Here is a 22234-nt window from a genome sequence, read left to right as displayed (position 1 = left end):
CATGGGGTCAGTGGCACCAAAAGAGGGACAAAGCCCCAAAACTGGTAGTCAGAACAGCCCTAAGTACAGTGAGTAAAATTAGTCTGGAGCCCTGGGGTAACATGGATGTCTGTATAAAATGGCATAACAATCCATCCAATAGCTGAGATGTTTCAGATATTTGTTTGGACAAAGTATTGGACGGATCAACATTACCATACAATTACAACAAGCTGATGCAAACAGCAAAAATGTCCAAAAACAGCTTAAAAACTACGGCCAAACCAAAATAATATTTGATATTCAAAATGAATATGTGGCATAGTCTCAGTGCCTTTAGGCTCAAATACTATTTTACAGTTCATAGGTAGAGACACTGTATGTACAGAACGTGCAGATTAACAGAATGCTATATTAGCTCAACTTATCAAAAACACACAATTGTGATACTGTGTATCAGCTGGTATGTAGAAAAGCTTCTGTTGGAGGAAAAATAACAAAAATCAGTTCAGATCTCATTAGCAAATAGAGAACAGGGTTGCCAGCTCCAGTCTATTAAAGTAATATTTTGTCATTTTTACCTGAAAATAACAGCTTCTCAATCCTTTTGCTGCTACATTGTCTTGTAATTGGGTGAACTGGGTCTCAGTCACAGTCACTCCACCCCACTCTCACTTGTTTCTGCACTGTGTAACTTCAGTGAGAGGGTAGGATCACAGCATTACATACATGTTTACTTCAAGATACTAAGTTTTCAAGACAATGGACCCTATTTAGACAGTCTATAGCACAACTTGAAACTAAAGCGCAGTGCGGTAGTGTGTTTAGGGCGTGTCCAAGTCCATTTTGCTAGTTAAACAGCAGATAATCCGGACGCAAAGTGTGGTGCATATGACTGCATATGAAAAAAGCAATTGATATTTAATTGAAGAGTAGGAGAGCTGCTGCATCTCTCTGTCTGTGCTTGATTCTCAGTCTGTAGATCAAGTGGGACGGGTCATAATCCTGATCAATAGCTGTTGGGATGAGGGGGGAGAAATAAATCCTTAAAGAGGAAAGTATTAGTATATATGCTATATATATATAGTAGTCTCTGAATTATCATCCACATTTGCCCATGAGGAACAGCTGATAAACTTCATTGATTATTTAAAACTCCTGAGTCCTTTACTTTGAAGGTTCTCAGTCATCCAGGTCATGGTAATTCTAACTGCTGTATCATAGGTGACTGGACTGGACTGGAGTTAGTATCAAAGAAGCCTCTTGGATGAGAGGTGTAATGTTTTCAAGAAACTTAAAGAAGTCTATTTGTAACGATACAGCACTTAGAATTACAGCCTCATCGTTTCATCAGCCGCTCTGTCTCAGAAGAGTCATCAACCACCGCCACCACCAGTGTATGGTAAAGTTTCACAGTTAATCGTAAAATAATCACAATCGCAGTATGACAAGTGCAATATCCAAATTGCAAGAACTGCAATTATTTTATAAAGGTAAAATGTGTCACAAAACAAACACAAACAAGCTCTGGCCTGCAAAACTTGTTCTCCAGATGTTATTAAACCTGTGTGTTTGGCACAGAATGGGATAAATACCACATTATCATGATTTCACTACTTTTTCAATGATGATGGCAATTGTTATTCAAAATGTAATCATCCATAATAATCATGAATTATATCGCAGCATCCATCAAAAATAATTACAATATCACTTTTTCACCATATCGTGTAGCCCCAGTGTCTGGACTTCATGGGGGGATTCTATTTGCTGCTGCTGATCAATAACAAAATTGATCTTTCAAAATATTTATTTGTTTTTAAATTATTTTCTAACACATTATGCAGCCCTATTTTTGAGTAAAGTAAAGCATGGAACAAAGAGGGATAGACTGCTCCTCCAACCCAAAAAAAAGTCATACAGTACAACAACCTCAGCACAAAAGAATGAAAAATAAAGAACAAGAAAATATGCACAACTTTATATTTACTGAATTTATTTTTTAACTTCAAACATACACTAAGTTTAATTATGCAAGTGCCATGGCTGAATGGATGGTCTGCTATTTTGGTCCAGATATAAATATCTACCGCCACTGGATGGATAGCAAAGTAAGTTTGTACAGACCATTGTGATCCCCAGAGGGTGAATCACATTCAGTGATCCCCTGACATCCCCTCCCTTTTTTTTGCCAAATGTTAGATTATTAGCATGCTTAAATGTCTTGATTAACCTGGTCAGCACAAAATGGTTGCGTCCCAATTCAGGGGCTGCATCCTTCGGAGGACCTAGCCTTTGCAGGTCCTTCGAGTCCTTCAGAGATGCTCCACCAGGGAGTTACACACTTCCCAGATAGCAAAACGTGATTGAATCAACATTGGGATATTGTCAGACTGAAGACTGCAATCAAAGATTGATGTCAGATATTGAAATATACATTGAAAGTGCTCGCTATGATCAACATTGAAATAACGTTAAATTTCCAATCAATTCTGACAGTGAATCAACTATGATATGATCAACATTGAAAGAATGTAGAAATAACATTAATACAACTACATATATGCATTGCATAAATAACATTGATTCAACTACATATATGCATTGTATAACACATTGGAACAAGGTTATTTTTAAAGGGCGATTTCAACACTTTTCAACCTTCCTTTGTATGTTTCTAATATGCCTCATTAAAACTCCCATTAGATATTTCAATTCTTTTTAAGAAACCAAGGTTGAGAACATCTGCTTTACTGCATGCTCTATGAACAAAAAAACCCCTAACAAAATGGACCATTATTCAAAAAGTTATTTATTAAATATTCAAAAGCAATTACGCTTTTGTACTTTTTTTTTAGCACACACCTTTTCATGTAAGGTTTCCTGCCAGGCTTAGGTGGAGAATTATGTATTTGCCCTGAAACTCCAAGGGACACAAACATGGCAAATGTCCCTCAGAAATAGGACCCCAGTTCAACATGAACTGAACATAAGAGCATAGTAGCTTTAAAGCAGGCATGTCCAAACTATTCCACAAAGGGCAGGTGTAGCTGCAGGTTTTTTCTTCAACCAAGCAGCAGCACACCAGACCTGAATCATTTAATCAACTGATCTCAGTCTTCAGAAAGTTGTCTTGACTGGTTGGAACAAAAACCTGCAGCCACACTGTTCACACTGGTTCGGTTCTCCAATAATACGGCTCTGATACTACCTCCAGAGGCGGATCAGGGCCAGAGTGAAATTTCATGCCTTGCCGCCTCCGATAGATTCACACTGAGACAGAGGCAGGGAATTGGTGTACGAAAGCCGCACCCAAAAGCCAGTGTGAATGGGGCTATTGAAACGATGTTGATTCATTGTAGGGCATTTCAACATTAAAAAATCATCATCTATACTACACTGATTCAACAACAGTTTTTCAAACGTTGAGATAGCAACTGTAATTAAACATTGAATCAACACAGATTTTTCAACCTCAACCAAAAATAACCAATCTGACCAAAATCCAACATTGAATTAATGTCTTTTGCTATCTGGGATTGTTTGTCAGCTAGTTTGTTTGTTTGTTGATCATAACTGCCTAATGTAGTTTTACCATGAAATGGTTTGCATGAACCAAATCACAAGAATTTAAGCTTTCTAACAATTTACATTATGACTTTACACTTGAGGTGTTAGCCTATTTGCTTAACTATGTTTGTATTATTTGGGGAACAGCTGCATAGCAACAGTTAGCAGTTGTGCTGCCTATACATCAGCAGTTTCAGGTCTTAAGGGAGTCTTAAAATCACTGAATTGCAAGAGAAACCCCAGTGGACACACATTCCTTGTATTGTAAAACTGCGTGTGCATAAGCCTACGATAAGTAACCTACAAAGGGCTCGACTTTCAGTGTTTAAAAATTAGATAAATGAGGTAAAAAAAAAAAAAGTGATTCAATTAAATTACTCTGTCGTTAAGAGGCAGTGTTTTGAGTAGAAGCTATATTGATTGTGATTTGGTCTTTATTTTTAGAAGCAGTTGTGAAAAGATCTGAATGAGGTAGTGGAGAAAACTGGGCATGATAACAGATAGCTATGATCTACATTGAGTGAAATGTTATACAGGTTTGAGACTTTTCTCAATACTGTATACTGTGGCATTCAAATAATTAGATTTATCTGTTTAACTTCTTTTTAATCTGTCCCTTTTTATGTTGCTGTTTGTTTCATTGTCTTTAAAATGCATTTTCATAATGTCTTTTTTTTCTTTTCTACGTCTCTGAAAAGCACTTGGAATTACCTTGTGTCTGGATGGTGCTCTGCCATATAAGTAAACTTGATGAATGAAATGATGTGATGGAATATGGTTGGGAAGAGTCTATCTAAATACCTCTTTGGAAAATCTTACTTAGCCATTATCTATGGATATGTTGCTCCTCTGCCTGTCATGGTTACTGGTATTGTTACTATTTTTATACTGCTATACTGCCTGTCTCTCATTTTTGCTTATATTAAGTCATATGTCAGGAAATGTTTTGTAAAATATTATGAAAATGATTAAAATTAAGAAATAAAAAGCAGATTGATCTTAAATGAACACAATGGTTAGCTACAGCTCTAACAGATATAGGCTATATTATAACATATTGTAGTCTTGGTACCTAACCCAACAGTATTGTCTTGGCACTACAATGAACCAAAGTGGATTAATTTTGACCACTGATCTGGTGAAATGACACATATTTTGGCAACAATTCCTGGGAAGTACCAAGATCTCAAGTCCCAGTGTTTGACAGTCAGCTGAGGTTCACTTAAGGTAAATAAGTCTGTGATGATACCAAGTGTGAACAACATTCATATTTATCTGATGTTCATAAATTTGTTTTTGAGTTAGTGCTCAAAGACTACTACTATTTGTGACTTTAATGTTCAGCTTTCTCCAGTTCCCACCCAGAGCAGTGATATGTAGACCTTCTTGGATCAGGGCTTTAGTCAATCCAGAAACCATTTAATAAGTGGTGCTGAATAAGTAGTAGTTAGTTGTCAGTTGTTAAAAGACAAATATCAACATTATTATGTATCAATTAGGCTATGTAAGTATTGATTTAATAGCACCATATACATATATGATGACTTTATAAGGCAATTAAGCAGTTATAAGAAAGTTTTTAACTGTTAAGACTGCTTAAGAATGGTAATAAAAGCCTTATGGGTTTCGTATAGATAGATGGAAGAAGGAAAAATCTTGGTCTGCCCACATGTTTGACCCAGATTATCTTGTAATGAGAGGGGTCTACAGGGCCAATCCTGAACCTCGTAGCATGCTCATGTTACTTAGCATGCTACTGTTGACATAAATAAATCTCACTTTCCATCCTCGCTCAAGAATAAACAACTCTTTATTGCATCTCCCCAAACATTTTCTCAACCTTACTCTTTTCCCTTACTTTAGTTTTTTTTTCTGTTCAAAATATTAAAGTTACTACAGCAATTTGTTGTACTGGTCTCTTACTTACTCATTGGGTTGTTAACTTTTACAAGGCTTTCTTTGTTAAGTAAGATTAAACATACTTTAAAATAGCTGTAGAATAGAGTTAATTAATTCTAAAACATAGAAATGTTAATAAGCATCTTATATCTACAAGGGCCTTATTACCCATTATGTCACACTTACTATAAGAAGCTTAATATAAATCATTACCATTTATTTTGTACTGCCTCAACTCTGACAAAATGGAGGTAAATGGAACCTTATTTGTGGTGCTTGCAGAACTGAAATGTCACATTTGAACATTTATATTTAAAGAGTAACTGCAACCAGTCTGATGATCCTGTTTTGGCTATCAACTTGTGGTGACACTTTCCACACCCTGCACAGCAGAGCTGTATTGTTGCATTATAGACCAATATGACATCACAGCTTAGTATGGTAAAACCACAACTGACAAAGCCTCACTATTTTAGGTGTAGTCTTGTTGTTGATATGATCACACCCACCTGTGATGTCCCATGGTACTAAAGTACAACTCTACATCACTGCTACAGAGGGTGTGGAGAAACCTATCCATGACCTGGCAGTGCAAGAAGGAATATTAGACTGGCTAAATTATTAAAATACAGGCACATTAGCTCTCGGCTGCATACACATGCCTCAGTTTATCATGATATAAAAAAGAGGGGGGGGAAAAATCATATAATGGTATGATAGTTGCACTTTTCTTTTCTGTTGATAAACTAATTGATTATTAGATTAATAATTTAAAAAAATATGCCTATTAAAAACACTGGCACGGGAGGCAGTTGAAATAATTGAATTAGTTATTTTTTAGACATTTTTGGTTTGGAAACAACCATATTCACAAAGCAACCACTACATTTTCTGTCGATTAATTGACATATATGACTTAAATGTGCCTTGTTTTTATTTTCTTATTGCCTGCCTATGTCTTATGCAAAGAACTTGCCTGTATGACAGATAAATACAAACAAGCCTAATAAACGTAGCCTATGGAATAGGCTGTATAAACCGCAGACTGTACAGGAAGAACAATCATTACAGAAAATGATCTGGGATGCTTAAGAAAGAACCTCAATAATTAGCTTGAGCTGAATTTTTCTGCAACGTTGTCTGTGAACAAGTTGTCATTCCAATTAATTGGCCGTACTTAAAGGTTATTGAACAATTAATTAGCGGATTAATTAGTGAACAGACAGTAACTCACCCAGCAGTCCTTCGAACTGCTCGATGGCCAGCACTGCATTGTCCTGCGTACTGTGGTGGAGGTGGTTCGGCATCTTGGTCATGTTCCACGGCATTGACCGGCACAGAGGGATCCGCACCGACTCACAGGACGCCGCCTGGACCACAGCCGGCCACAGCGCGCAGGACATGGCCAGTAGAAACAGGGAGAGTCCCGGGGAGAGCATGTCGTTCGGTTCAGAGAGAGGACACTGAAGTCACGGCAGCGCTGCTGGTGAAGTCTCGGTCTTTCACATTAAGTGAAATCCAAATAATGACGTGCTTTTGCTGCTGGTTTGTGCCCTTCTTCTTCTTCTTCTTCTTCTTCTTCTTGTCCTTCTTCTTCTTCTTCTTCTTCTTCTGCTTCCTCTTCTTCTGCTACTGCTGCTGCTGTCCCGTCTGCGTGCAGCTCGAGGAAGCGGGAGGGGTCAGCTGCTTTCTTATTCTGCTTCCACCTCCTCCTCTCCCTCTATCCCTCCATCTCTACAACTCCCCTCCTCTGCTTTTCTCATCTAACTTCTTTCCTCTTCTCCTCCTCTTCTTTTTTTGCTCTCCCTTCGCTTCTCTTCTTTTCTCCCTCCTTTATCACTTCGCCTCCTCTCTTATCCTCCATGCTAAAAGTTAATTCCTTTTAGATGAAAAGTCAATACCAGTAAAGCCCTTAAGAGCTCATAGATGTGTGTCATTACATTTCATGAAATCAGCGGGTTTGTTCTCACATCATTTTTTGAAGTGGGCTATAAGTAAACTACCAACAGAACAATACAGACAAATACAGTCAAATAAGCCTATATAGCCTACTTTTAGTTAAATGTAGTTAACACATACAAAGTCAAAATCCTGTTCTTGTAGTAGCCTGTGACAATATAGGCTATGTTCCTATCTGACACGATTCTATTAAACCAAGGTTTATATGTGTATGCAGCATTTTACAGCTGCTTAAGGTGGAGATAAGGTTTGGCTTTGACTTAAAGCCACAGTCAGCTGGTGGAATTTAAAGGTCCTAAATGCCAACTTTAAAGGTCTTAAATGCCATTTTAGACCAAAACAAACCAAGGTGTCGGCCAAACATGCCCTCTGCCTTCGCTCCCAACGCAATGGCTACTTTTGGTGGTCAGCTTGACCGATTTTCGTGCAAAAGTTTACTTGACTCTGGTATTTTCCCCAAGAGTGGCATAAGTCAGAGCACACACACAACCCTATTTGCTCTGTCTGTAAATAAGGTGGCCAAGGAGTTCTGAAGGGAAGGGACTCACATGCACATGAGTCCAAAACAATAAACAGAGAAGCTCGATGATAATAACAAATAATATTAATAATAATAATAATAATAATAATAATAATAATAATAATAATAATAATCTCGCTGTGTGTGTGTGTGTGTGTGTGTGTGTGTGTGTGTGTGTGTGTGTGTGTCTGTTCCTCAAATATCTCTGCGGATCAGGATCAGACTGACTTGAAACTTTCAACATGGCTGCTGCTTAGTTCAAGGGTGTGCCATATCGGATTTGTTTGGACTGCAGTGATACTGTTAATAAATTATTTCATAAATTCTTTACAAATTCCGTGAGCATTGTCCACTGGAGCCACCACAGTCACGTGCGCACTAGAGCCAATTACCACACACCGTAGCCATGTTCACACCAGAGGAGGACAAACAAAATAGAATCGGAATCTGTGGATGTTCGTGTGTACCTCCCGAGTCGACAGACGCACCAGCAGGTCCAAAACCAGACTTAGGGTAAATAATGCTCACCACGCTTTTTTGCGAACATTGCCGTCACATTTGCTTTGTGTCTGGTGCAGGAAGAAACAGTAGAAACGGGCTTTTGTCACGAAAGTGTCCGCAAGCAGCAAGTTTGGTTGCTGAGGAACAGGAAGTTGTGTGAGGGACACTGGCGGTGATACAGACAGCGACAGAGATGGCGAGTTTTGAGAGTTGAGAGATTTGTGACATATAGCTTGTTTGGAGTGTGTAGTTAGTATGTTAAATAGTATTTAGTGTAGTGTGTTAAGTGTGTAGTGTAGGCGTTTTCTTTTGTGTTGTGAGTCAAAACAAGGAGGAGACTGCTGAATGTGGGACAGGCAGGGATGAACTGAGGAGCCCTGAGCCGGCATTGCCTGCATTTAAATGTAAGTAGTTACACATAACTTTGTAAATTTCAAAAACTTATGCACAAATTTAGCAAGCAACAATTTATGTTTGCATTATAATTAATGCAATTGGTTCATTAAACATATTTGTGGTTTTCACAGTAAAAAATCTAACTTTTTCCTACTCTGATTTCATGTTATTTTGTGATTTTAGGTCCATAGTGTTAATATAGTATGTCAAAATGAAAAAATAACTGTACAGTCACACATGTGAGACACATCTGAAAAATAATGACACCAAACAAGGCAAGGTTAATAGTTTTTAAGGTGAAATATAATGGTAAAATCAAAAGTAGTCAAAAACAGCCAATTATATCCCTGATGTCCCACCTTCAAACACAACCTCATTTGGCCATCCATGAAAAAGCTGCTTAACCTCCCACTTTTCTATAAGAATACATGCTTCCTACTGGCAATGCATTAGTAATGATAATAATAACAATAAGAAGAAGAACAAGAAGAACAAGAAGAACAAGAGGAACAACCACAACAACAACAACAACAACAATAATAATAATGATAATGATAACAACAATAATAATAACAATAATAACAATCATAATAATCATAATCACAATAACACATAAAAAGGTAGGACTCCACTATATCATCATATCGCAAATATTTTTATCTGGTTAGGCTGAATGATATTGAATGTATATTGGACCTTTAAAGGCACAGTCAGCTAGTTGAATACAGTGGTTTTCAACTCTCAAAAGGAAAACTAGACAAAAAAGCTAGCATAAAATCACAGATCACATTTTTGAAGATATTAAAATGCTAAGAGTGTATAAACTTATTTGATGACTGGTTTATATTAGCTTTGTGGCACAGGCCCCTGATATACACTGATCAGGCATAACATTATGACCTCCTGCCTAATAATGTGTGGGGGACCAACACAATATTAGGCAGGTGGTCATAATGTTTGCTGCCAAAACAGCCCTGACCCGTCAAGGCATGGGCTCCACTAGACCCCTGAAGGTGCGCTGTGGTGTCTGGCACCAAGATGTTAGCAGCAGATCCTTTAAATCCTGTAAGTTGCGAGGTGGGGCCTCCATGGATCGGACTTGTTTATCCAGCACATCACACATATGCTCGATTGGATTGAGATCTGGGGAATTTGAAGGCCAAGTCAATACCTCAAACTCGCTGTTGTTCTCCTCAAACCATTCCTGAACCATTTTTGCTTTGTGGCATGGTGCATTATCCTGCTGAAAGAGGCCACAGCCAACAAGGAATACTGTTTCCATGAACGGGTGTACATGTTCTGCAACAATGTTGAGGCAGGTGGGACGTGTCAAAGTAACATCCACATGGATGGCAGGTCCCTTGGTTCCCCAGCAGAGCGTTGCCTAAGGCATCACACTGCCTCCGCTGGCTTGCCAAAAAGGCAGGCCAATGGAGGCAGTGTGATGCACTATGGTGCAGCCTGGTGCCATGTGTTCCCCAGCTAAGCACTGACATGCACCTAGCCATCCACGTGATGTAAAAGAAAACCAGATTTCTTAGACCAGGCCACCTTCTTCCATTGCTCCATGGTCCAGTTCTGATGCTCACGTGCCCATTGATTGTGCTTTCGGCAGTGAATGGGATCAGCATGGGCACCCTGACTGGTCTGCGGCCATGCAGCCCCATACGCAACAAACTGTGATGCACTGTGTATTCTGACACCTTTCTATCTTTAACTTCTTCAGCAATTTGAACATCAGTAGCTTGTGTGTTGGATCGGACCACGCAGGCCAGCCTTCGCTCCCCACTTTGCATCAATGAGCCTTGGCCACACATGACCCTGTCACTGGTTCACCGCTGTTCCTTATTTGGACCACTTTTGATAGGGTTAGATACTGACCACTGCAGACTGGGAACACCCAAAAAGAGCTGCAGTTTTGAAGAAGCGCTGACCCAGTAATCTAGCCATCACAATTTGGTCCTTGTCTAACTAACTCAAATCCTTATGCTTACTCATGTTTCCTGCTTCTAACACATCAACTTTGCCTAATATATCCCACCCACTAACAGGTGCCATGATGAAGAGACAATCAGTGTTATTCACTTCACCTGTCAGTGGTCATAATGCCTGATCAGTGTCTACCGTATTTTGGCCAGAAATATAACTTCCAGCTTTTAAATAGCAATTGACTTAAAATCCAACTCATAGAACCAAAAGAAAATCCAATTTCTTCACCTCATATAGTAACCAGATGCCCAGTTATGTCAACTAATATGATGGTAATCCTGTAATAACAGTTAAAAGATTTATAGATTATAATGAAAAATAAAAAAATCACAGCTAGAGCTACCTCTACCTTGACCTTTTTTTTTTTTTACTTTGTTCCTTTGCACCTTTTTTCCTCTTATTTACATCTATTTCTCTCTGTCTCTTTTAGTCAGATCTCCATCTTACTTTCCTCTTTCCTGTCGTGTTTCCTCTCTTCCTACCTGCTATACTCTCTTTAATCAAGGCTTTTTGTAGTGACCATGTTTGACCAACCTTAACCCAGCTGCCTGGCAATCTGGCATTCCAATGTAGCAGCAGTAGTGAAAATGCATAATGGAGTTTCATTGATTTGGGAATTTTCCTAGATTTAAAAAAGTGTTCCCAACCAAAGGATAGGAAGAAGGGTGGATTTGTCTCTTTTCTGAGATTTTTGTGCTGACAAAAGGGACAGTCATACCACACATAACAACAAAAAAACATTTAACATTATACATAACAGAGAATACATAATAAGTATTATGTTCCAACAATGTATAAGAGCTGAAGATTTAGTCTGTGGAAGTAAGAGGTTTTTGTGTTGTATTTGTTGTGTTTTCCCTACCCGTTTCCCCCGCTGCTTTTCCCCCACCTGCTCTTTCCCTGTGTGTGTGTGTGTGTGTGTGTGTGTGTGTGTGTGTGTGTGGTGTGTGGTGTGTGGTGTGTGTGTGTGTGTGTGTGTGTGTGTGTGTCTCCTCTCTTGTCTACTTGGATGACGTTCTCATCTTCTCCTGGAGCCTCAAAGAGCACATTCAACAGGCTGGTAATTCAGAGACTGTTGGAAAATAAGTTGTACATGAAAGCTGAGAAATCACCATCCGTCAGCTTCCTGGGTTTTGTGAAGGGCAAGTGAAGACTGATCCTGCCAAAAAATACTAGCCTTAACTGACTGGCCAGTTCCTGGTACTTGAAAGCAACTGCAGTGTCTTGGGTTCGCCAACTTCTGGCGGTGGTTCATCATCAACTACAGCCATGTTGCAGCCCCCCTTACCCAGCTCACCTCCACCAAACCCCTTCCTTCTCTCTTTTGTCCATTTAAGAAATTGTTTTTCTCTGTTTCTGTCTTCTCGCACCCCAGTCTGAAGTTAGTTGTTGAGGTAGATGCCTCTAACACCAGTGTGGGCATTCCTCTCTCAGCATTAAGCTATGGATCAAAGACTTCATCCCTGTATCTTTTTCTCCCACTGTTTCTACCTGGCAGAGAGGAATTACGACGTCAGTATTAGAGAGTTGTTGGCCATCACCCTTCAGGAGTGGAGGCACTGACTGGAGGGAGCTGTAGATCCCTTCCTGGTATGGACGGACCACAAAAACCTCTCCTATCTGTGTTCAACGAAATGTTTTAACCCCCACCAGGCTCGCCTGGCTCTGTTTTTAGGTTTTAATTACACCTAACTTATCATTCTGGCTGCAGAAATACCAAGTCTGATGCCCTCTACTGTCAGTTTGGCCTCTCCAAGTAGGAAGCCCAAGAGGAGCCCATCATCTTTCTCAAGCATGTAGTAGCTACAGCCAGGTGGGAGATTTGGTGGTCTATTTAGGAGGCTCAGCCAACATTTTGATCATCTTTGACAGATTTTCAAAGGCTGTGCATTTTGTCTCTCTGTCTTAGCCCCCCTCAGCACTAGAGGCTCCCAATCTCCTGGTCCTTCATGTGTTCAAGCTTCTCCGTATCCCCAATGGACATCATCTTGGATAGGGGAACTCAGTAAACTTTCCAATTGTGTAAGGCTTTCTGTCAGGCATTTGGTATATCAGTGAGTCTCTTCTCAGGCTACCATCCACAGACAAACAGGCAGACATCCACCTCCCGTGGACAGAATATGTTCATAACTTCCTGGTCAGCCCTCTGAGATTGTTATTATGTTAAATACAAATATACATTGAACAAATTCAAATGTTCAATGAAAAAAAGTTCCTTGCAATATTATAAATCTGCCTCCTGGATCAGTGTAAATATTGATGACCTGAAAAATGAATATATTAATGAATAAAGATTGCCACATACAACTCTCTGCATGTTAATCCATCATCTCTTATAGACTACAGCTCGTGCAAAATGCTGCTGCTCTGCTTTTAGCAAAGGCCAGAAAACATGAGCACATCCCTCCAGTTTTAGCCTCACTCCAGTAGCTTACTGTCTGCTTCAGAATTGATTTTAAGATTGTTTGGTTTTAAGTAAGTAAATGATATTTAAACTGTTTTGGAAGTGTTGTAGTGGGTTATTGCTTATTCCTCATTTTTACTATTGTTCCTGTTTTTGTAATATTATGTCGCTGCTGTGACAAACACATTTCCCCATCTGAAGGACATTAAAGGATTTCTGATTCCATCTAGCAAAAAATATGTCTCTGAATCCTTTTAAAATAAAATATATTCCCCTAAATTATATTGACATTGTCTGCTACACAAACTGGGGTTTTTTAGTGGTATCACTGTAGGCTGAAAAAAGATTCAATTGCAAAGTTGATCAGGGCTGTGTGGTGTTGCGACCACTTAGGTGTCCACCATAAGTGTATTTTCCCAGTATGAAAGCGGAATGGACCGACCCCTCAAATCTTGAAAAAAGGTTCACTCCCACATCACAAGAGCTTTGTAGTGTGCACGCACTTGATCAAATTGTCTATGCAAAGACACAAAGACCCAAACTCAGATATCTTCTCTAACTTTTTTTTTTTGGAACGCAACCTAGCCCATCAGGTCCTCACAGGTGCCAGCAGATCATAAAGCTGCTGCCTTTCAGAGGTGACACAGTGGAATACGCAACAAAGGCTACAGCTGACAACCAACAAGTTTATACATTCTGTGCCTGTGCAAGAGAAAAGGGCAGTGTAGTATCTTGGCAATCTAAGGCGTGCACATGCTAGAGTTATCTTGAGGTACATCTCCAAAAGGGGCAGCCATTTATTTCATACTTTTGTTTGTCTGAATAATTACTCTTGCGAAACAAACGTTAATTATGCCACATGTTTGTGATACTTTCTACATCATTAGCAGACTAAATGTTAACGTTAATGAAGCCTATAATGACATGACAGGAGAAATATTTTAGTCCACAGAACAAGTAATGCATGGGCATATGTGATTCAAGAATGTAAGGTAAAGTGCACTCAGAGGATTAGGCTTCATAATTGGAAATGTAATACAGTTAATGTCACACAGTTATTTATCAATTATAGGCTCAACTATTTTAAACTTAAACTGAGTCTATATTAATATGGTGATGTCTGGTGTATATGGGTTTTTTATAAATCAACAATAAATGCTTCACAATGTTCAGTAACAGGGATTGTAATTTGTTACATGATGTGTCAGGCTGTGTCAGGCTCAGACAAAGGAGAGAGGACTCAGATGCAGAATGGCAGAAGTAATGTCAGGTTTTATTAACTGAATTGCAACTCTTCAGCCTGAATGATAAATCAAATGCTATGGAACACTATGGAAGGACCAACAGGACTAACAAACATAAAACACAAAAACTGCTCCCGAAGGAGGAAAACCCACACTATTGTTACATTCTTAGCTATGAAACTTTAACAGAAAACAAAATCACTCCGAAGAGGTCAGCACACAGGCTATGAAACTTTATACTCTGAATAATATAAAAACTTAAAACAAAAAGTGCTCCACATAGAGGAAACAAAAAGGCTATCAAAAAACTATACTGAAAATCAACTCTAACCAGAAACTTATGAACTCAAAATCACTCATCCAAAGAGGTACAAATACAGAAAATAAAATTTGGCAATACTTATCTCAGAATCAAGACTGTGAACAGGGCTTCAGTAGACGACAGACGACGAAATACTTTGGCGACGCAGACAGGGGAAGACAAAGACTTTATACACATGGGGGAGGGGAACACAGGTGAAAACAATCAAGGATTAGGGATGACGTCAGACCAGGGACACAAGAGGAAGGGCAAGTGACCTGAAACGAGAGGAGAGTTACCTTTCAAAATAAAACATGAAATTCACAAGACAGAAAACCCAAGACAGGACAACCCTCACCGCGATGTGACAAACTGTAGTAATATGTATCTGAAATATTATTAGTAACGTGTTATTTTTGTGACACACTGCCCACTGCAGCCCAGTATGCTGGCCAAGAATCCACCATGCAGCTTAGGCAGGGTTCAGTGCAAGGCTTATCTACACTGGGATTTTTTTTTTTCATCTGTTTGATGTTTTGCCATTATTGTGTCTACATCAGAATGTGATCCAAAATGGCCTTTGGACTTTCTTGTTTGCAGTTTGGCATAAGGGCTCTCTGATGGACCAGACACATCCATGTATGCATTAGGCAATTTTACCAAGGGGGAAGCTATTAACTGCCCATGGGAAGAATAAAAAGTCCATTCTTGATTAGAGCTCTTTTTTTTCCATCTTATTTCCTCAGACTATTGACTCTTGTCTTGTCTCTTGCTTTGTGTATGTATCTATCCAACTCGAATCACCAGCTTAACACAAGACAAAGATTTGATTTACTAAGTAGCATCAGTTGAGTGATTTACAACGTATGCATTTGGTCTTTAATTTTTCTGGATTGCTAGTCCTGTAATGTTTACAAAAGCTTTAAAGGTTTGAATTGAAACATTGAAAAACATGTATATAGGCCTGTGTCCATGTAAAATAGCATCTGGGACTGGACTTGGACAGCCTATCATTGATCTCTTGGGAGATGGAGAGGGAAGGCATTTTAACAAGCAAAATGCATTTTGGTCATTTTGATAACAAGGAGGACAGCGTCCCTCCTCATCTCGCCCACTAGCAATCACTTTTAAAAGTTATAGTTATAGTATTGGCCCCTGCCTCAATAGTTTTTTAATGCATTTTTGAGTTTTTATCTGGAGGAGCGCAAAAAGCAACAACAGACACTGTACTTTAATTAACTTTATCACAGAATACTTTATTAGTTATACTCTGGAACCCTCAAATTACTTATGTAATGGTGTTTAAACAGGAAAGTTTATGCAATCTTACTTGTGTAGAGGATCTGGGTACTTATTCCATTGCTTCACGTGACCAAAGCCCATTTAGCTACAGTCATGTTATAAGAAGACTATATCTCTCAGCATGTCCTGCAGGAATGCTATTGACATTAACACAACCCTCGTCTTTAACTCACAACTAAGTGATCAATGAAGTGTCAATTGTTTCATTTTAACAGATGAATTGTCTACCTAAATAACTGTTGATAAATGAACTGACTGACTGATTGAGACGCAGCTATTTTAAAGATGGAAAAGTTCAGGTTAGTGTTGACTTTTAACCCTGCCAGGTTTGTTGCATTAACAGTTCTGTTACTGGTCCATTAAAGCTGAATATGGCACTGCACACTGCAGTAAGATTGAGCGTGTGTGTGTGTGTGTGTGTGTGTGTGTGTGAGTGATAGCAGTAATGGTTGTCAGATGTTGGAGGAGCTTCCCATGTTAGGGTTGAGTTACATCCAAGACACACACACACACACACACACACACACACACACACACACACACACACACACACACACTCTGGGTTTTCTGACTCATGGATCAACAAGCAAAGATCTTAGTCATCACTTTTCCTTCCCTCCTCTCTTTCTTTCTTTTGTTTTTCTCTCAGTTCTCATGATTCAATCTGTGAAAAGTCTCTCTCTCTCTCTCTCTCTCTCTCTCTCTCTCTGTGGAAATGTTCTTGGAAACTACCAGAATCTTTTCCAACATAAATAAGACTGCAGCTGTGTACACACACACACACACACCACACACACACACACACACACACACACACACACAGTATTTTAAAGGACTGAAAGTAAACAACAATTACCGATTATACTAAAGAGCCTTACTGTAGAGCTAAAAATATGAAGTCTGTCTAGAGGGCATTACGAGCACTCCAGCGATTTAGTGTTGCACATAAACAACATTTTTTTCACTTCTGCATGTTGTGGCACCATATATGCTAGCCTCTTGGGGCAGATTAATCTGGCAAACTTCTTTATCTCCATCTCCACATCCCCATACTTTTTCATTTTTAATCTTGTAGTCTTCAGACCAGACTGACACTGACTCAAGTGACAAATTAAAGTTTTTATTCAGCCTTTATGTACTCACCCATATGCCAATGGAAGGGTGGGTGAAGTTCCGTAATTGTCAACAAATTATGTTGCAGCATTCTGATTAACAATTGAAGTAGCTGGAGACTTTGAAACCCCAAAGAGATTTGTATTAAAGTAGACTGGACATATGAAAATATGAGGGAACTCAATTCTTCATAAACATTTTGATGGTTTTATCGAACAGATTAGTGTGCCTGTGTTGGGTGCATACAGACATACACAGACTAAATGACTTCTCACCATTGCATCTTCATTCTTATGTCCTAAACCTATCTAGAGTCATGAATATACCACATTCATAACTAAGTTGGTTCCTCTTTCTTTCTTCTCCTTCTATAGCCCCAAGATACTGAAATGGTCAGAACTATCTACTTAGATGTGTAAATATATGTATCTTGTGTTTCACAACATTTAATCATTTTCATATTACTAGTGCACTGCCCATAGTTAGTATGTATTCCTATAGAAAAGTGGGAGGTTGAAGGGATAGTTTGTGTTTTTTGAACTGGGGTCATATAAAGTACGTATCTATAGTCGGTATGTTCCCTACTGTAATCACCGATCAGCGCAACCTCAGTTTGGAGAAGTAGAGAGCTGCTCCAGCCCAGCTTTGTACTGCAGTGAACGGGGTCCAGAGAAAAGCAAAATAAACCACCTAAAACAAGGCTTACCTCAAAAAATCTATAACAGTTCAAGTGTACGTTGTATAGGGAAAATTCACTCCGCTTTACATTGCTGCAGACCTGCCTTTCTTTTGGCACTACATTTTTGTCAACCGTAGAAGTTCCATAGAGTCATTTTATTTGACCCTGTCTTACCCCTCTCGCCTAATTACTATATTTCACAAGCTCAAAAAATGTGTACTTTTAGTCTTACTTATATATTATGTTTTTGGTTCAAATTCTATTTTTATATGTTGAGCAAAAAAGTAAATTGAAATCTTGAAACAGACTTTGTGCGTGATGTGGTGCACAGAACTGAGTCCTCTGATCGGACAGGACAGTTTATAAGTGTTATCATTCTGATTATTTAGGGGATGGAGTGTAGGTTGGTTTGTTAACATTAAGTGCTTTTCCCCCAATTAACACAGACGCTGTGTGCATTTATGTATGAGAGTATGGTTCAACTTCAATGACAACTGAAATCTCCCAACCCCTGAGCTCCATCAATACCGTTTACTCTGGAGAGTATCGTCTGTACTGTCCTGTTTATAACTAAGTAAATAAAGATTTTGTTTTTTTGCAGCTTACATGAGCCATGATGTTTGCTGCAGTGACATTACTACTTACATGGAACCTAATACCTAGACAGGAAATCAGGTATTCCTGTTGGGGATTAAAGGAGAATTTCAGTCGATTTAATCATGCAGCTTCATTGCTCAAGCTACCCTTGGCTTGCCAGTACCAAAGACCCGAATACATTTGGTCTAACCATTACAGGGCTCCGTGAATGGAGAGTTAGCATTGACAGCTAACGGCATGGGGTCAGAACTTTACACTGTGTTTTAAGCTTCTTAACATACTCCACATCTCACCCCAAAAGTTATGCAACATCAACAGACACCTTAAAACACAGCACTGTAGCGTGTATGACTCAAAATGAATAAAAAGTTGTTAAAACAGTGTGTTTGAGCAAGGAGCTACATACCTAGTCAATCCATCGAGCGTGTGCTTACTCCCTCACTGGTGGAGACAGAAACGTATTCCAGCATTTTGGTTTTTCTGTTCATAATGTACATGTCTATGTTACAGCCTGTCATGAGCCATAAGCCTTACAATAGCCTGTTAAGCCTGTTGAGCACACGCTCGACGGATTGACTAGTTCGGTCTAGCTACCGGAGGACACGGATGTCAACAAACCGGTATGTGGCTACTTGAATGAACACAAAAACTACTTTTTAAATTCATTTTGAGTCATAAACGCTACAGTGCTGTATTGTAAAGTGTCTGCAGATGTTACATGACTTTTGGGGTGAGATGTGGAGCATGTTAAGAAACTTAAAACACAGTGTAAAGTTCTGACCCTATGCTGTTAGCTGTCAATGCTAACGCCCCGTTCACGGAGCCCTGTAATTGTTGGACCAAATGTGTTTGCGTCTTCGGTACTGGCAAGTCAAGGATAGCTTGAGCAATGAAGCTGCATGTTTAAATCGACTGAAGTTCTCCTTTAATAAAGCTATCTATCTATCTATCTATCTATCTATCTATCTATCTATCTATCTATCTATGGAAAGGAAGCATTTAAATGACTGCAAGCAGCCTTTCTTATCATTAAAGCACAGTGTACATGCATTGTGAACCTGCCTATGAAGATGCATCTAACTAGAATAACACTGAGCCATCTAAATAGCAGGTAGGAAACTGCTCCACTGACTTCAAGGGGCCAATCGTATTACAGCAAACATTTTGTGCTGCTCGAAGATGCACCAGCAAAGCCCCAGATCACACCTCATTTTATGCTGTCGGGCTTATACTAGCAAGACGCTTGCACAGTAAATATTGTTGCTAGAGGTGCTCTGTAGATCCGGACTGAGTCAACGAGGAAAAAAACAGGGTGTCCTGTCTAGTTCCAGAAAGGGAGAAACTCAGGGCCCTGTTATGTTCACTGTAGTCTGGACTGCTAACATGTGCTTCCTGGTGGTTGTAAGTGCTCACTACAACTAATGCAAAATCGGTTGGATAAAAAAAAGTCCCCCCTCCTTTTCTGCTGTGTAGCAGCACCTTTAAGACTGCAGCAATGACACACTCTGAAAGACAAAACATCCGTAGGTGGATTCTGCATTTGGAGTCCTGGAGAATGGAGAGGAGCCATTTCTAGAATTTCTCTGTTCCAACCAAAACAGTGGAGAAAACCTGCACACCAGGGCAGACTTTGGAGCCTCACTGGGATCATTTCTAGAAGGTGTGCTTCTGCTGATAATTCAAATGACCAGCATGACCAGCAGAATGACAGTTCTTTAGGAGCTGCTGGGATCACAACCTCATTATGGGTCTTCAGTTAATCTGTCATCATTCCCTGTACCCCTCCTACTGCTGAGAACTGAGAAAGACCAATCAGCAAAGCTAGACAGGATGAAAAAACACTTGGGAACCACAAAAGTCGCTGCACATGCACATTCCATCTTTGATATGGCCTGCTATGATCCTGAGCTTGGCCCATCACTTTACACTACACAGAACATTGTTTCCAAGCTTGAAAAAAAGGTAGGAGAGCTAACAAAACAAGTGGAAAAATAAATCAGCCCTCTAATCTTTAAAGTAAGATAACTGACCTGACAAAAAAAGTTGAGAAGCTTTCATAGAATTTGCTTTCTGTACTTACCAATAACAACCCCTCACTGACACAAGCTGATGCTAGATGCTCCTGGACATAGCTGTCTGGCTGTCTCTACTTACCAGTTCTCCATTGTTTCAAACATCCCAAAGCAACTGTGATGCTGATGCTTCTGTGATGTCACGACAACCTCAAGCCCCTTCTCATGAGGATGAAGCCTTCCTTAAAGAGAGAGAGAGAGTTAACTAATGATGACATGGCTCATAGGCAAAGGAGATGAAATGGGTGGTAAAGTGTTCTCAACCTTGTGTCAGGGTTATTTGTAACATTGAAAGGACCACCACACTGACCCAGAACAGACTGTTGCTGCATAATCTCTTGTCATCAGTCCAAGAGTGGCAGATGATGGTTTTGGTGAGGACACTTTGCCATCAATAACAATATCTGACTTGTGTAAAGCTCAAAGAGATTAACATGTCACAGTGTGTACAATTTTGTTTTTCCTGTTTTCTTACTTTGTTGTGTTTGTCCATACCAGTTTTCCCCCTCCTTTTTTCCATCACTGGATCATTCCTAGTGTGTGTGTGTGTGTGTGTGTGTGTGTGTGTGTGTGTGTGTGTGCTTGTGGGCATGACGTCATTGCTGCAGCACCTGTCTATCATCAGCTCAGCAGATGCCTCCACATAACCCTGGTTTTCACCTCTCTTCGGTGCCAGATTGTTCAGTCTCATCTGGTGACCCTCTAGCGCTTTTCAAGTATAGTATCATGTGCCTTTTGATCTCTTGGATTATTTCATGTTTATTATAACACAGTGTTTTACTTGGCTCACATGCAGATACCTCAGTTGCCTCTCTGCTCAGCAATCAGCTCAACTGCCTTCACCTGCTCACCTTTGATTCCTGCTTCTCTCTGCAAAACAAGTGATATTGCTCAACGTTGACTTAACCCATTCATCTGCCTGCCCTCATCAGATTCCCTTTTATAAAAATAAATAAATAATTTATGTAAATAATTTATAATCACTTTCCGTGCTACCAATCCTTGACAGATCAGGTTTCTTCCACTGTGTTTCCAAGGGCATATTTTGCTGAAAACCTGAACATACTAAATACAGAGTTCAAAATCAGTGATTTGCCAACTTTGGAGCCTAGAAAATTAAGTTTGAACTTTACAGTAATCCCTTTGCGCACACAATGTAGTGACACACTCAATGCAAAGTACTGATTGATTGATGGAAATGTTTATTCGACCATGTGAATTTTTGTGCTTTGTTTATTTTTTGTTTGTTTTTTCAAGACCATAAACAAACCAAAAAAAGAAAAGTGCATAAGAGCATAAGAACAGTCATTTATAATGTTTGAAAAGGAGTGGGAAGAAGTGTGAATCTAATCTCACCCCCTCACCATTAATAACCATTATAAACACCTAGTGAATTTTAAAGCTCTTCTGCATCCCTGTACCTTGTGAAAATCATGTCCTTGTAAAAATTTTAAATAAAAAAATAGTAATTACTGGTTTGTGTTTGTACATTGCTTCAAACTCATCAGTGCAGCAGAGCCGAGTATGCTTAAATGTATTTTTGCAAGAGCTGCATTTTAGACTTAATAGCTGTTAAGTTTGAAATATTTGCACATTTTCAACATATTGACCATCAAAAATATTCAAATTTTATGATTTTAGATTTTCATTGAAGAAAATTATTTTTGGGTGTTCTGATTGCCTGCGATATAATGTCTTCATTGGAAATG

The 22234-nt window shown here is 39.2% G+C and overlaps 1 protein-coding gene and 1 long non-coding RNA gene across 4 annotated transcripts in view; one reads left to right on the top strand and one right to left on the bottom strand.

The window, feature by feature from the left end:
* The window catches only part of frzb (frizzled related protein), a 35716-nt gene extending 28540 nt beyond the window's left edge, over positions 1-7176 (bottom strand). For 2 of the 3 annotated variants that reach the window (XM_037109797.1, XM_037109798.1), the window contains exon 1: positions 6683-7176. In XM_037109797.1, coding sequence (XP_036965692.1) covers positions 6683-6887 — 205 coding nt within the window. In that variant the 5' untranslated portion in view covers positions 6888-7176. The remainder of the gene's footprint in view (positions 1-6682) is intronic. The other variant, XM_037109796.1, reaches the window with a different exon arrangement.
* Positions 7177-11984: 4808 nt separating this feature from the next.
* On the top strand, positions 11985-13428 carry LOC119025835. The gene is made up of 3 exons (XR_005076929.1): positions 11985-12403; positions 12525-12626; positions 12723-13428. It is a non-coding gene; the product is annotated as an uncharacterized LOC119025835 (long non-coding RNA).
* The last annotated feature ends 8806 nt before the right edge of the window (positions 13429-22234 follow it).

This window comes from Acanthopagrus latus, chromosome 9 (assembly GCF_904848185.1).
Source record: "Acanthopagrus latus isolate v.2019 chromosome 9, fAcaLat1.1, whole genome shotgun sequence".
Classification (NCBI taxonomy): Eukaryota; Metazoa; Chordata; class Actinopteri; order Spariformes; family Sparidae; genus Acanthopagrus; species Acanthopagrus latus.
Note: the sequence above shows the minus strand (reverse complement) of the source record. Positions and strands in the feature narration are given on the sequence as shown.